This window comes from Taudactylus pleione, unplaced genomic scaffold (assembly GCF_031769625.1).
Source record: "Taudactylus pleione unplaced genomic scaffold, aTauple2 ptg000199l, whole genome shotgun sequence".
Classification (NCBI taxonomy): domain Eukaryota; kingdom Metazoa; phylum Chordata; class Amphibia; order Anura; family Myobatrachidae; genus Taudactylus; species Taudactylus pleione.
Window position 1 is genome coordinate 7,613,395 of NW_028284601.1, and position 16,640 is coordinate 7,630,034.

General features: G+C 44.4%; 2 protein-coding genes across 7 annotated transcripts in view; one reads left to right on the plus strand and one right to left on the minus strand.

Moving 5' to 3' along the window:
• NAPA (NSF attachment protein alpha) lies at positions 1-16,269 on the minus strand. Its single transcript, XM_088477095.1, has 11 exons — positions 15,917-16,269; positions 10,815-10,894; positions 10,449-10,565; positions 9,204-9,250; positions 8,113-8,190; positions 7,463-7,518; positions 7,058-7,142; positions 4,367-4,471; positions 4,221-4,289; positions 1,581-1,631; positions 1-1,377 (listed from the first exon to the last, which is right to left on the minus strand). Exons 1-11 carry the CDS (start codon positions 16,012-16,014, stop codon positions 1,276-1,278), a joined length of 888 nt encoding a protein of 295 aa, XP_088333221.1. The 5' UTR covers positions 16,015-16,269; the 3' UTR covers positions 1-1,275.
• The window catches only part of LOC148518751 (E3 SUMO-protein ligase ZBED1-like), a 17,742-nt gene continuing 17,284 nt past the window's right edge, over positions 16,183-16,640 (plus strand). For 3 of the 6 annotated variants that reach the window (XM_088477089.1, XM_088477093.1, XM_088477090.1), the window contains exon 1: positions 16,185-16,395. The gene's annotated coding sequence lies outside the window, so the exon portion shown is untranslated. Of the gene's footprint in view, positions 16,396-16,640 lie in introns of all 6 variants that reach the window. The other 3 variants (XM_088477091.1, XM_088477092.1, XM_088477094.1) reach the window with 2 other exon arrangements.

The window sequence follows — 16,640 nt, forward strand, 5'->3', positions numbered from 1 at the left end:
CATGTTGTATCCCTACTTGCTTTATTTAACATGGCTCAACTGCGTTACTTATGAGATGGCTCACGAGACAATACACAAAACAAAGAAAAGAAGAAGAACTTGCCTCTGACACTATAAAATGCAGATAAAAATACGCACATCTACAGCTTAATGCAAGATAAAGGAATAACAATTATGTAGTATACGGATGATGCTCTTGGAGTCAGCTGGCGGAGATTGGCAAACATGTCAGTTTCTCACTTCTGACAAATCCGCTTTCTGTCCTTCGAAGCCCTTCGTCTCTGAGTGAAATATACAGCCATCAGCTGGAGGCATCTCTCACTCACTCATGCAGAGCACAAACTCACATTAGCTCTACATCAGTAATATAGTGTAAACTACAGACTACATGTCTTACTCCTGGACCCTGATGCTCGACAATCGTGCCGAATAAACTGTGTGCACGACTTGTACCACAATTTTATAGATTAAATGAGTCTTTTCTAGCATCTCTGGATAATAGCTTTCTTTTTTTTTATATACTCCATAAAGGCATATAGTAATAAAATGTATGGTCACTGCTGCAATGACCTGCAACCATGGTCAGCTCTGGCAGCTGATCTGTCAAAACTAAATACATATAACCCCAAAATTTGGTCAAGCTGCCGGTACTTATAGCCCTAATAGTAATATATTGTAAGTTTAAGGTAATAAGGGTTAAAGACCCTCCCAACCCTAGTTTTTCTCCCCTACCATGCTCCCAAAAATCCATGCAACGGTAAAACGGCTGAGCCGGTCGTCCCAAAAAGCAATTGCACGAAGATACTGTCTGAGCTGTGACAGAGGAGGTAGGAACGCACCTCACACCTTGGATGAGGGGGTTCCCAATGCTAGCTAAAAACGTGCAGAAAATTCATGGCGCCCACTGCAGTATTGTATACCTAATCTGTGATATCACAAGAACTCCCTCAGGTCACTAAACACTATAAGTAATCCGAATGACTACACAGGGTGGTGGCCGCCATTTTGTGTACACAACCAATAGCTGAAAGCAGCCTCAGTGATGTTACAGGTTCCAAAGCAATGGATAGGCTGCATTCCCTTTAAAATGGCCGCCACCGCTGTGTGTAGTCAGCAGGTGCACTTTAAACACAACTCAACAAAAAATAATAGAGGTTCTTGTGGTTAGAATTTTATGTCAATAATGAAAATGGGCGTAACTGCTCCCCCATCCCACCCCTCAAAATGTCTGAAGTGGACTTTGGCAGGTGTGGAAGGGGTAACAGGATATGACCATTAGCGCAAATCTTCCTCTTCTCCTTTGATGGTCTTCTTGACACGTAGCAGCATTGTGGTTAGCCACTGGTCCAGACGCGAGATGGAGTCATACTCCTTTACCTATTGGATGAGAGGTCAAGTTGTGCTAAGTCACTCATTAAATAGTACTTTATGTACTGCACACTGGAAAGGATGGACAGTCTAACTGTGTAATTATAGCTGTATAGGTTTCAAAAAATAAAAGTGTGTTTTAACCTTTAATTTAACCCGCCCCCCCCCCCCCCCCCAAAAAAAAACAACCAAAAAAAAAACCGTCAACTCACTGCATCTGTGTAGTTATCCACATTTTGTTCTTCATGAGCGTCAAGAAGTTTCTGTCAGGAAAATAAAGTGCATTGGTCAGGTTAAAAATGAAATGTCAACTAAACCTGTGTTCAAACATGTCTTAAATCTAACTTCTTATCAATACCAAGGTATGGATAGCACAAGATGCACCCTGTGTGCAAAAGTTAGTAGCTTCGTTTAACCATGTATGTGTCCATATGGTATGGCTCTCCTTATGCTATGTTTCATTGTGAAGAGCCTCCAGACTGAGCGGACGGGTTTGTAATCTTTAACGGTATTAGATTTCATCCTCTTTCTTCCTTCTCTCTTTCTGTAGTGTCTGATGGTTTAGTTTCTTCCTTCTCTCTTTCTGTAGTGTCTGATGGTTTAGTTTCTTCCTTCTCTCTTTCTGTAGTGTCTGACGGTTTAGTTTCTTCCTTCTCTCTTTCTGTAGTGTCTGATGGTTTAGTTTCTTCCTTCTCTCTTTCTGTAGTGTCTGATGGTTTAGTTTCTTCCTTCTCTCTTTCTGTAGTGTCTGATGGTTTAGTTTCTTCCTTCTCTCTTTCTGTAGTTGATGGTTTAGTTTCTTCCTTCTCTCTTTCTGTAGTGTCTGATGGTTTAGTTTCTTCCTTCTCTCTTTCTGTAGTGTCTGATGGTTTAGTTTCTTCCTTCTCTCTTTCTGTAGTGTCTGATGGTTTAGTTTCTTCCTTCTCTCTCTGTAGTGTCTGATGGTTTAGTTTCTTCCTTCTCTCTTTCTGTAGTGTCTGATGGTTTAGTTTCTTCCTTCTCTCTTGCTGTAGTGTCTGACGGTTTCGTTTCTTCCTTCTCTCTTGCTGTAGTGTCTGACGGTTTAGTCCCCACAGCCCTGTGCAGCATTCTCTTCCTTTGAATGCTCTCAATCTCCTCTTTTATGTAACTTGCAGAATATCACAGCTCCTGGTTCAATTATTATTAATCTCTGTGCGGTCTGTAGTTATTCTTTATTGACAAGACACAATGCTAATCTTTGCTCTAGGTTAGTTAGGTTGAGGAGGGATTACATTTTATTTGTTGCAAAGCTATTTTTTTTTTTGTAAAATCCAATAAAATTCACCTGCTTTAATAAAACGTAATAAAACGTTAACTCGCTTCTTATAGGCTCTTTTGTGCAGAAGAGATGGTAGCAGACAACAGCTCGTACTAAACTATATTTACAAATGTCAAACATCTCACTAGTCTACTATGTTAATGAATAAGTGATCAAATCAGTTACAAGATTGAATGGGCGGTTGGAGATCAAGGGCCTGATTCAATTAGGAAAATAAAATAAAAAAGTGCAACTTGCATCTTGGCAAATCATGTTGCACTCAGGACCAGATTATGGGCAGGGCGGTCGTCCAGGGGCACCAACACAGGGCCACTCTGGACCCTCCCTGGCCGGCTCCCGGCAGCATCACAGATACAGCTACGACACTAATGGACTTGTCTAGTTTTTATTTGAGAGAGAGACGGAGAATAATGCTTGGTCTCTACCTCTACAGAGGGGGGGGCGGCCATGACTAATGATCGAAGCACCGCCTCCTCACTGATCCTGCCGCGATTTGCGGGTGCATGGTCATGGGCGGGGCCTAATTCCGTGGTATGCCCGCCCTCATTAGAAACCACCTGATACTGAAACAGGCAGCCAGGTAGTGTGTGCGCTTGCACATTCTCTCTCCCTCTGTCTCTTTCCTCTCCCTCTTTGTCTCCCTCCTTCCCTTTCTCGGTCTCCCTCCCCATCTCTCCCTACCTCTCTGTTTCCCTCTGTCTCTCTCCCTAGCTCACACACCACGAAACGATGTGTACCCACCGATGCGACTGATGACCCCAGGGCCTACATAGCGGGCAGTCCCTATACACGGAGCGATCCGGTGCCCGACATGCCGCTCCCCCCCCTGCATAGACCCGCATGGGATAGTCAGTCGCTTCTCCTGATCGCTTGTACATGCAAAAAGATCAGGAGGAGCGACGGCCAGCTCCACGGGAGCGCGCAATGCACGACATCATGCATACACACGGAACGATATAGCTGCTATATATTTCAATCGGATTGGCAGCTATATCATTCCAAGTGTAGGGGCCTTAAATCCTGCATTTGCCCCTGGCAGTGTACTAGATTATGTCCGCGATGCTGCCGGATCCTAGTAATGTCGCAGACATGATGTAGTATGCTGCGACCTTGGTCATTTGAGAGTCCAAAGCCAAGGTAAGGGGCATAGAAGCGGCTGTGGGGCCCGTGGCAATTTTATTGAAGGGGCCCCCACAACTTTGTTGCCCCGGGGCCCCCACGAGCCTTAATCCGGCTTTGGTTGCACTGCAGGTGGGGCAGATTTCAAGGTGCACAGATTTAGCTGGGAAGAGGTGTGACCTAAGTTATATCTAAGTCTCGGTATAAAAACAAAGCTGCCTATTTCTTTGCTACAGGTAGAAGCAGCCAGTATTTTCCCTGCTTACAAAAATAAATAAATGCATTTTCACCCCCTGTATTGGAACATGGTTTGATCCAGGAGCAAATTGCTCCTACTTTTCATTTGCCAACTTTGAATCAGGTCCTAAGTTTCTTAAGATGCTCAGTATGTCCGGGGTCGATGGATGCTCCAGAGAAGGGAAATATTTATTACCTTTACTAGTTTACACTCCCTGGATTCGGAGAAGGCTGGGAACATCTCCTCGTATTTCTGGACTGCCAGCTGTGATAGAAAGACACATATCAGTACTCCAGACAGGTCGCAATTTATGCAATGTAACGGCTGCCCGGGTAGTTTACCTTGGCATTGTACATGTCGATGCAGAAGTGGCAGAGGGCAGCTTTGAAGAAATATTCTTTGGCACTATACTTGAGAAGGGGGCTGTCCATTGCGTTGGTACCAACCTAACAGGTATACAGGAGGATACACTGAGTGAATAGGCGCATACACAAATAACAGGTGTTGTTATATAGTCTACAAAAAAAAATGGATAATAGAAAGCGCTAACACACAGTTCTTAGCCTCCTTCTCATTAGACTTATCGACTACAGCTCCAGGCTTCTCCGGCAGTAGCCCAGGTCCACCACCATCAGTAACACTGATAAATCTAATGAGAAAGAGGCTTGAACAGCAGAGTGTCTGCACATGTGGTGATTATGACGGCTCAAATAAAAAGACTGATCTGAGAACACAATTGACACGCTTACTGAGGAAGCCGCCGATAGTTGAAAGAGGCGGAGAAACGCGTTTTATTGCCATCAAGAGGCCAGCTAGCTGTACTCACGTCCTTGGGATCCCGTCTCCTTCACCGGTCCGGCTGTCTAAACTTTGGAAATAGCCTTGTAATATACAGAGGACATAAAGCCGAAAACCGAGAAAAAATCGTAAGGGGCATAATAATCAGCCCTAATCATCAGAAAGAGGACGGGGTAAGAGACTGGATTGAGAAGCACAAGCACATGCACAGTTTTCATGTTTATTCGAACCAACTACTAGAGGGTCAACTATAAACCACGGATATAGACATATGTATTACAATTATGAGGTTCTACAACTTCTGATTCAGATAACCATACAACAAGTTTTTGGTACCATATTGAGTACAAGTGTGTTATTGGAGATTTACCCCTGAGGAAGTCTCATAAAGAGACGAAACACGTCGGGTTTTAAATGAAAGGTGGACACTACACAAACAATTTTTTCCGATTGGAAGGTGATTAAATGTCCTTCTATAAAAGATCGGTGGGTGTCCAATATTATTGATATGTAAGAAAAGTGTATATATTGTATTGGTGATTTTTTTAATAAAGAAAAAAATATGATTATTTTAAAAATTGTATTTTTATCTGTATATTAATACTGGCCTTGGGCCAATTGTCTGGGTGTTTTTTGGTACGAGGGTATCTTCTTTTAGAACCTCAAGGAGGATTTAAAGCAAGCTAATTTTCTGGACTAACCGATTTGAATTGAAAACCAAATAGGAACATACAGTGAAATTGTCTTCTTAAAGAAAATAGAAGATATACATCTTAAGAGGGAGTGTATTGTATGTTATAATTGTTACAATAAGAAGCGCCCCATCAGTAAATTGTTTGTTTATATTATATATACATATATATATATACACACACACACATATATATAATATATATATATATATATATATATATATATATATATATGTTGGTTTTTTTTTCCATGGCCATGATTTTTATTTTTAAGCATGCATGCGCATTCTACTAACAAGAATCAAGTATTCGGTTTTTTACTGCTTGGAATAATTCCCTGTTGATGATGGACTTTATTACTATAATTTGTGTAAAAGACGGTGTATTAAACTGAATGTGTAGATCCGTGTGGACAAATTGCCATATAATATGGTTGGAATGGGCTGGGGAATATGACTGCCTGTTGGGATATAAACTGCTGGAGAAAGATACAATACTGCATCTCCTTTGATCTAAATGCCTACAGACTGTGCCTTAAATTGAACGTGGAGAATTGTGCAAATAAAATCAGCAGAAAAATCCTATACTGTCAAAACAAGCTGCTACATAAGGATCCACTTTCTTTAGATCGGTACTTCAGAAATAGTTAATGTAATAATATCAATCACTGTGAAACAAAGTTACAAATTTAACTTGTTACCATTTGTGATTCCTAAAAAACACAGCTATGATTGATACTTATAGAAAATAGCCTCCTAAGGGTTCTACGTTAATAAGAATTTTGTGGTTGTAAAGATTTATGGTGCATACACACGGTCAGATTTGCTAGATGAACGATAACGATGAAAGATTGAACGATTTAATCAACGATTTGAACAATTTTGTGAACGATTTCTGACAGTATTAAAATGAATGAAATCGCAAAAATCTTACTGCAAACACAGTCGATGTCAGATATCGTTATCTGACATGCGGGAACGCGCATCGCTGGTCGATGCATGCCACACACGTCAAAGATATGAACGATTTTGACTATCGTTATCGTTCAGATCTTTAACAAAGTCTGAACCTGTGTATGCAGCATTAGGTATTTTTAAATGAAGGTATAATATAAAACAGGAAACTTTTATGAGTAATCTTTCTGATCTGTTTTTACGAATGGTGAATGTATGCTTGTTCGAATTATTTTGGCTTGGTAATGTTTGCTAAATAGTTGGTATTACCCTTTCATTTAAGAAAGGGATAAATAAATTTCTCTTTTTCTATATTTAAGAACTGTGTGTTAGCGCTTTCTATTATCCCTTTTTTCTTTGTAACTTCTATTCTATTCTAGAATTTTGAGAGCAGCAGACTATTCAGTTCCGTAGTTTAATTGGCGCCGATCAAATTATATTCTTTCTTTCTTTCTTTCTTTCTTATATAGTCCGTCTGCCCTACAGGATTGGCATCCCACCCCTGGAGAACCTAGTTATTTGGAAGAATCAGGTGCCCCTACTTTCCACATGGGCAGACTTTACAGGGGGATTAGACTCAAGGCTCTACCTGCTCGTAGATCTCTACGGCTTTCCCATACTGCTCCAGCTGAGCGGCATAGGTAGCGACTTTCAGCAGACATTTGTTGGCAGAACTACAAAAAAAGAGGAAATGACAGTCATATATATATCTGCAAATATTTTTTTTCTTTTTAGGAAAAAGGACAATATTAGGATGTTTATGTATTATAATGCTGAATAACCTGGATACTTGGTTGCTAAATGCACCATACTGTTCTTTGGTAAAACGTAAAAAAAAAAAAATGATATTGAGAAGCTCCATAAGGCATCGGTGCGGAGGTGCACAGGAAGTCCAATATGCAACTAGATCACAATGTGCAGATTTGATGGACCCAAGATTCACCCTCCTAGCTACATAATAAGACATAACAGAAAGACTATCCCAGGCAGGTACCTGTTGGACTCCTCCCCCTTGTAGTAATCCGCTGCCTGCTCGTAGTGGGCTATTGCCTGTGGGAAAAACAACGAAAAAGGAACATTAAGGAAAAATAGATGTCAGACAGCCAATTATTATTAGTTATCCCACAGAGAACCTCCGACAACTCCATAATCTTTGCACAATACACATTACAGAGCAGCAGATGTGCGGGTTAGAGCTCTGGATGTCTGACAGACGGGTGCCGTTACTGTGTTGTCAGACAGAGAGGAAGTAATTCAATTCCGGGCGAGGTCCGCAAAGTGCTGTTGGGATGTCAGAACGCCTTCACTTTGCACAACCACAAGTACCAATTAAGCCCATGCACCCCGTAAAATTTGAAATGTTGGACGACCATGAAAGTCGGCAATTTGGCGCCAACAAATCACCAGGTACTGAATTTCTTACAAAATGTAGTCACTGGTTTCTAATGGATTGATAGCCAAAAAATTGCCTGCCTCTGTCTGTAGGTGACATCATGAGAAAGGTAATATAAGAGACAGGATTGAAGCTTGGCAAAGAGTTGGCACTATTTTCAAACATGGAATATGAGAGCCCGGAGCTACAAGCCTGCGGTAAGCACCGTGGCTAATTGAATCTGCCTCTTAGGGTGAAGCCAGGTAACACACCTTCTCTATGTCCACCAGCTCGGACTCGTAGATCTCAGCTATCGATATGTGGTGCTTGGCCGCAATGGTGAATCTTCCCTGTATAACAAAGGAACATTCGATTAAAGAAACAAAAAACACACTTCCTTCCACCCACTTCACTCTACCAATGACTGGCACCTCCTCTACTCCCACCTTCAGAGTTTCTCACGCACTGCTCCCCTCCCCTGGAATGCCCTCACATGACCAACTAGACTGGCACCTGGTCTTTTAACTTGACCTTAAATCTCTTCTATTCATTCCAGCCTATCACCCCTCCTTTTAACTTAGACAGAGATAGTCCTTCTTATGGGCGTGTCGCTGAATGTTGTTGTGCACACAGACCCTCATCCGCTCACATAGACGGCCATACTCAGGCGGAGAACCTGCACCTGCCATAGGGCTGGTGCAAATTTTGAAAGTGCGACTGATGTTGGCGTCTAAACACGAACCAGGCGGTATTTCAGCGTCTATGGACATTGACAGTGGGCGTCTCAGTCCTTGCCACATTTGGACACACGGACGTACACCAGGGAAGGGCTTTGTGGCGGTATCTGGTTTAAGCCGCAGACTGGCGCTTGCCACCAGACGTAGCCGCGCCTCTATGTCCACCGCTGAATCAGCCCCAATAACGTTTGGGATTGTCAGTACAGCTGGCTGCTCAGGAAAGAAGAATTATTGATCTGAACCTCTCTGTAGAGAAGCCCAACGCAATCCTGTTACCATTGGTTAAGTGCACAAACTGCCTTTTTACCTGTCTCACTATAGAACTCCTAGGGGTAAATTTACTAAAGTGAGAGTTTTTAGAAGTGAGTTTTAGAAGAGATGTTGCCCATAGCAACCAATCACATTCTAGCTATTATCTTCTAGAAGGTGCTGGTTAAATGTTAAGTAGAATCTGATTGGTTGCAATGGGCAACATCTCTTCTAAAACTCACTTCTAATAACTCTCACTTTGTCCATTTATTATAGGGGGTAAATTTACTAAACTGATCTCACGGGGCATTGCCGGATACTTATAGCATGGAGTAACACCACAAGCGGCAGGTCACAAGGAGTAATGGATGGCTCACCATGTCGGTGTAGATTTCTATGGCTCGGAGAAGGCAATTGATGGCCTCTGTAAAAACAAAGATATTTACAATGTGACAGGAAGAATCAGCTACTGCCTGATAACAGCAATCAGATATATTCTCCACACACTTCCTTCATGGTCATTGCACTGTAACAGACATAAAAAACAACAACTATTCATCTAGAAAATGTGTAAATCTCAGTCACAGACATTGGAGTTCATTCCTGCCCCCCAATTATACTCAATTAGGGTTACATGGCCACAAGAATAAATGGCAGAGCTGCATTACATAGGTTATGTACAGATGCCATGTTGTCGAAAAGTTTGAGTAGCCTAAACAAAAAAAAAGTGTGAAATCTACTCGGAGAAGGAACTTTAATTCTTTGCGATGTCCGGCTGTGAATGTTACCACTTACATTGGTAAGGAATCATTTGCATAGATCTCTGAGCAGCTCTATGGAGTGCCAGGAAAAATTAACTAGCATACACCGTCTGAGTGCCTACACGGCCGTTCCGGAGACACCTCCAGGAGAACTGATTTGCCCCAATAGGCTGCAACACTCAAGCTCAAGAACTGAGCAACAAAAAAAAAAAGCGGTAGTCTACCTAATTTGGAAAACTCAACCCCACTTCCATTATTACATGCAATCCATCATGTGCCACTTACAGTGTTCTCCCCAGGCTGTTTTCTGCGGGCGCATCGCCCGGCAGAAACAGCCTGCTGCCCGGCACTTTTCCCTGCCGACCCCCACTGTGGAACGCTGGCCTCTGAAGTGACCGGAGGCTAAAGAAGCCTCCGATCGCTTCAGAGGCCAGCGTTCCCAGTGATGCACTGCGCGGGTGACGTCATAGCGCAGGGAAGGAGCTCCCGGAGCTATTTAATTCTGCGCGCTGTTAGGTCGGAGAGTGCCCATTCTCGCGCCTTAAACATGGTGTTTAATCGTGAGAACGGGCATTCTCCAACTAAACTGCCCGGCGCGGTGCTGTTTCAGCGGCGCTAAGGGCAGACAACAGCATTGCACCTGTACTTTTGTCGGATTTCTGCTTGCACCCCTGGAGGGATGCGAGAAGAAATCCTTAACAGCACGCGTAATTGTATAGCTCCGAGAGCTCCTTTCTGGCGCTATTTGCGTTTAATTGAATCATGTGTTACTTCAAAGGAGCTGATTGGTTGGTTCTTTATCTCTCTCCAAGGTTTGACACATCTTCCCCTAAATAGCCCCAGACACTGGATTCCTCTTACCTTGAGGGTCAGACTTTTTAAAGGCGTTTCCGGCATCCACGAAGTTAGTGGCGGCGTCATGTTTGCTCTGAACCTGTAGGTGCAGTTGGGCCGCCTGGCAGAAAGCATTGCCAGCAGCTGGGAGAGAAGGAAAAGGGTATTTACATACAGGTTAAACGTTGTCCCGGCACCTGCAGAGCACAGACATTAGACTGAGAGGTAAGAAGCATTTATACATACTTTGGATGACAAGTGTAAGACCACCACCAATGTTACAGACTGGTTATAAGGAGGATTTCTACATTCCCAGATCAGTGGTATTAGATTACGGACGTTACCAGCCACGTACCCACACAACTGTTCCCAGGATATAATAGTGCCACCTACCACTCCAATTCTTCACTATTTTGAACATGTTGGCTGCACGGGCATAGAGTTCACAGGCTTCTTCCACCTTGGAGGAGCCCCTGAAAAATAATCATATAGTATGAGAAACACAGAGGCTCTATCATGGCCCAAATGGGCGGGAAAAAAAACACATTCCTATCATAACCTCATGGGCCAGAATAAGTATGTGTGGGAGTGTGTGGTTCCTGTTCATACACACGTAGGCCCATGCAGAGTTGTGATGAAACGTGCATTGTGTGCATGGAATTAAATGGGCCCAAATGCAGAGTTGTGGCCGGACAGTCCATATCCATTATGATTTGGCACAATTCTGCATTGCTCACGATTCCGTCAACACTCCCTAGCTAGATATTCCTTTCATACCAGCATCCCCATTAGCACCAAGGGACCCCGCTTCAGCCAAACATCTAAGTTGTGTACAACTCAATCACCACAGTTGCGTACCCTCGGCTTTCAAACACACGCAAGATCCATCTGCAAACCTGACTTGTGTTCAACTCTAAATGCTGTGAAGTGTGGTGAGGTCAATGGCTGGAGAGGCACACATGGAGATGGGTCTGGGAGCCTGTCTCACCCCCCTACTCACTGTAACATTCCCCTCACTACACTAAGCTTCAGTGTCCAGTGATTCTCCTACCTGCATCACTGTGCCTTCTCTTGCTGCTGCTGACTGAGTTCCGATCTCTGAACACTGCAGTGCACTTCCTGGTCACACGACACATCCAAGGTGTCCATTAGTGCTCAAGGCGCGCCCCCCATACTCAGAGGCATGCCTCTATTAACGCTCTTTCTGTGCAGCTTACTGCCGTGGTGTGGCTCTGTCCCCAGCTCTGCACGCAGTGTCTGACTATAGAGAAGCGAGGCTGAGCTGTTGCTGCCTCATCTCTCATCTCCTTGCAGTCCCTGGGAGCTCCACAGGGTGAGTGTTAACTATAAAACTTATTACAACAAACAAAGAAGATGTTTATAAGAAATAAATGTCTTCTTTGCATTATAATAATTTTTATATCAAATCAGGAGTATGACAAGGGAGGCTCTGTCTCCCCTGCCTAGCCTGACTGCACGTCCCTGTCTAAATGAGGCCCAATGTGAGAGAGACAGCCCCCAATACTATAAACCTCCAGAGGTGATAGAAACATACAGGGCCTGATTCAGAGCCGGATGCTCTAAAAGAGCGCTCGCTCAGAATCAGGGCGTTTTTGTTTGTTTTTTTTGTGCGGCCTCCTGGCCGCTCGCTTAGCTGTGGGTGACGACCCACAGCTATTGCGAGCGGCCAGGTGATGGACTCGACCATCGGGGCTTGCAAAGAGCTTTGGTGCGAGACCCGTAGCGACGGAGCGCCCGTCGCTAGCCGGTTCTCGGTAATGCGCACGTCGGAGCCAACTCCGGCGTGCGCAGTGGCCAAACATCGACCCGCTTGTGAGCGGGTCTGAATCAGGCCCACAGTACACCAGATCGATAGTAATTGCAAAGAAAAACTAAATAGATAGATTATGGTAACCTTCTCATAGCAGATGTAGCAAAGATTCATAGAATAAAATGCATGATACAAACAAGGCAAAAATCAAACGTCTTAAAGCAAAACCACAAAATACAACCTCCTGGCAACACTAAAAAATAATCTCTTTTTTTTTTTTTTTTTTTTTAAGGAGTCAAATTCTGTGTTTCCGGCAGACATCAGTCACTGCAACAATGATGGATCTTCTCCATGTAACTGGGTGATGCTATAATATAAGCACCTCTGTACAAAACATTAGGGAAGATGTGATAATAACCTCATAAAATACATTATTATTATTATTAATAATAATAATAATAATAATATAGTAATATGTAATACAGTAGTTTTAAAACCAATTAATTAATGCACAAGTTCTTAAAAGCCTGTCCTTTAGCCACACTTTCTTCAGAGAAGGGTTGGGGGTCTCTGATAAACACATGTCAAACAGTATGATTTAATCTGGCGGGCTAGGTTTGGAAGTTCCAAATTAGTACACAGAAGCTGCATGTAGAAATGATGGACCAGTTCCCTATTATATCTTATTCTCCCTGTAGCCTGCACATAGGCAGATGTCAGTAGAGAGTTACTGGAGCCCAGGATGACAAAACAGGTTTAGCGTTTACTGTACAGTGATCCATCACTAATAGGATTACTGCCAGCAGACAGCTTGTGTTCCGGGCTGGATCACTAACTGCGAGCGTTTAGGAAAAGTACTACAGCACTGTCATTCAATCCGCTCATCAACGCTGATCAGCCAAATCAACTACACGTATGGATTATTATTAGTAATATTTACAGAATGCCTTAATGCCACAGTAAAGACAAAGCGATTATAGGTTTTGTAATGAAGGGTTTCTAGATGTACAACATTAGATGACTACTTTTAGTTTCAATATCCATTATAAGCCTCCTATATCTGCATCTTCTATATGGGATGTAGTTTATAGACCGGGGGACACAATGCCATCTGTCTAAATACCGAAACGGGACTTAAGATAGGTGTCTGTATTTCCGCGCCTATCTTAATCCTGACCCCCGCCATCCCGATCGTCGTGTGCCGGGTAAGTATAACACTTAGGGCACGATTCTATTCAACACGATGTAAATAGCGCCAGGAGTGAGCTCCCGGAGCTATTCAATACACTGCGCTGCCAAGTCCGACTAATGAAATCTTCTCTCATCCCTCCGGGGATGAGAGCAGAAATCCGACAAAAGTCCCGGCGCGAGGCTGTTTTCTGCCCTTCGCGCCTGGAAAACAGCCTCGCGACGGGAAGTTACGTCGGGGAATGCCTGTTATCGCGCCTAAACACCCTGTTTAAGGCGCGAGAACGAGCCTTTCCCGACCTAACATCGCAATGAATTGAATAGCTCCGGGAGCTATCTCCCGGCGCGATTTACATCGCGTTGAATAGAATCGTGCCCTCAGCCTGGGGATGGGGGAGGGGTTTCTTAGGGTTAGGCACCCACCCAGGGAAGGTTAGGCTAGGGGAAGGGGGGGTTAGGGTCAGCCACCACCGGAGGGAGGTTAGGCACCCCCCCTGGGAGGGTGGGGCTAGGTTTAGCCACCCCTAAGGGAGGGGGAGAGGGGAGGGTTAGGATACTTACCACCGGGCTACGGGATCCCTTACGGTCAGCCTTCCACTGTCGGGATTTTAACCAGCGGCTGTTGAGCCGTCGGTATTTCAATCCCATTCCTTCTATATGCCCCGAGCCCTTCCTCACACCAGGTAATCGCCTTTATTTTTCTACTGGTCCACCCATCCAGCCACCCACATGCCATAGTTCAGCCCTTGGCAATGGACCATACTGGTTACCACTCTGTGGGTATGACTAGAGGTGGACACTAAGCCCATTGCGACTGCGTCTTTGCATGCAACGGTAGTGAGAATTCAGGCTTATGCCGCAGCTGCTGTAATTTGAACAGAGACGCCTACCGGCTGCGTCTCTAATCCGCTGCTTGTGTACAAAGACGCACCATCAACCTTCTGAGCAACCCTATGGCCTCTCAGAATATATGCTGGAACTAAGCGCCCGGAGCAGATGAAACTGCGTACACAGACCCAGTCGCTGGCTGCGTCACGCACACAAAATGCTTGCGACACGCCTGTGCGTCTTATTAGCTTCCCCGTTACCCCCATATGACTGTCAATTACTCTGCATCTCACTATGGCCGTCATCAGTAAACCAACGTGATGCGCGCGCAGTACAAAAAACATCGGTCAACTGTGCAAACATCAGCATAATGTCCACCGCTGAATCAGACCCAGTGTTCTGCATTCTGCCCCGTGACCTGGCCCCCCCACCTTCTACCCCGTGACCTGGCCCACCCACCTTCTACCCCATTTTAATGCATCCAACATTTGGCTCCACAAGAAGTCCCGATATTTCTGTCACCATCTTGTTTACTAGTTTTTCGAAATAATTTCCTGCTGTATGTGTATTATTATTATTATTATTATTATTATTATAGTATTGTATTCTTTATATATCGCTCCACCAATCTATGTAGCACTGTATAGAGAATATTTGAAGTTCTTACCAGTCCAAGCCCAATTGGTGCTTACAGTCTACGGGGTTTATGTACTAAGCCTTGGAGAGAGATAAAGTGGATGGAGATAAAGTACCAACCAATCAGCTCCTGTCACTTTACATTGTGTTTGAAAAATGACAGCTAGGAGCTGTTTGGTTGGTACGTTATCCCCCTCCACTTTCTCTCTCTCTCCAATGCTTCCTACATAGATCCCTTAATTCCCTAACAAACAAGCACACACAACTAGGGCTCATGCAGACTAATACAATTAAACTACCGGTATAATGTTGGAGAGTGGGGAGAAACCCTTGCAAACAGTGGGACAACATAAAACTCCACACAAACGGGTCCCTGGCCCGGAATTGAGCTCATGACCTCAGTGCCGTGAGGAAATAACGCTAACCATTACGCTACCATGAGGCTCATCTAAATATGACATGCATGATACGGTCTATACTAGTGTTTGGCAAAAGGCGGCCCTTTGGGTGTTTACATGTGACCCCCAGCTCCTTCCTGCCTTATGATCAGATTACTTTATTATAGAGTATTACACTTATTTAAACCACTTACTGATATGTTATTACTGATTGGTGTCTCTTCTTTGATTAAAAGTATTGTGATAGGTCATTACTATGATTACTGATAATGTGCGGCCCTTTTAAAGGGTAGAGGCCCACGCTTGCGGGTCCCTGACAAGTAACGGTTGCTTATGGCTTTTAGCCGATATCGTAACATCGTTACTGAGCATTGCTATATTGGTTTTTAAGCATTTTAAGTATTCGCCTCCCACAAATACTAACTTGTACAGCACAGAGGATGGGGGAACAGAGAGTGACCATACAGATATGGATTGTGCTCTGCAGCTGATCAATAGGGTTACAGCCATAGGCACACCGCTAGCACCTGGGGCTGCCCCAGGAAATGGGGAACATATGGCAAATATCCCCTACACTGACACCCATACCCGTACCCCCACTACCCCCATCTCCGGCACCATGCATGTTGTGGGCCCTGGAGGCCACATGATATCCCCTCCATCAGCCCGCTCACCCGAAGAGCCCGGAGAAGAAGGACTGGGAGGATTTGATTTTCTTGTCGGCCTCAGCCAGGAGCTGCATTGCCTCCTTCTCCTTCCCGGTGTTGTCCATGGCGGGGATGGCAGGCCGCAGCGGTCACCGAGTACCAGGGGTGATGATGGGGGCTATAACGAGGGCCTATCCCGGAGACGGGGCCTGCGGTGTGGTGATCTTTGCCTCCTATTGACAGCTCAGGGAAAGAGGGGGAGTAGGTAAATATCGGGATCAGCCGCTGACACAGACAGACTCACAGCGCTACTTCCGCCCACACTGAGCATGTGACCGGCGCACGGCAAGCGCCTCGCTTCCGCCCGTAGCTCGTGTCAGCTGATCCACAGTCACGTGACCGATTTAAAACCCCTAGGCGGCTGGAAGCAGGAGGCGCTCACCGACTCAAGAGCGAGACTGATCGGGGTTTGGCGGTGTGTATGTGACCCGTGGGTCCTGCTTCTGGTAAAGGAGCATTAGCACCGGCTTTTACATGTAGTGTTTGCGCACTCATTTACTGTATCCATGGAATAGGGCACTGTAGTTATTGGCAGCACCTGTGTATTCGGCATGCTCACGGTGTATATCATGGGCTGTCACCCAGTTAGCATATTGCATAGCTTAGAGTCCTGTGTTTCCAAATGTATTATCTAATATTTGTTTCTATAAATAGAAGGGGTTAAATGATGGTTTTTTTCAGCAGTGCATAT

Coding starts and splice junctions, on each gene's coding strand:
- NAPA (XM_088477095.1), bottom strand. CDS start 16,014: ATGGACAACACCGGGAAGGAGAAGGAGGCAATGCAGCTCCTGGCTGAG. Junction 8,191..9,203: donor TAGAAATCTACACCGACATG/GTGAGCCATCCA, acceptor TTTGTTATACAG/GGAAGATTCACCATTGCGGC. Junction 4,290..4,366: donor TCGACATGTACAATGCCAAG/GTAAACTACCCG, acceptor TTTCTATCACAG/CTGGCAGTCCAGAAATACGA.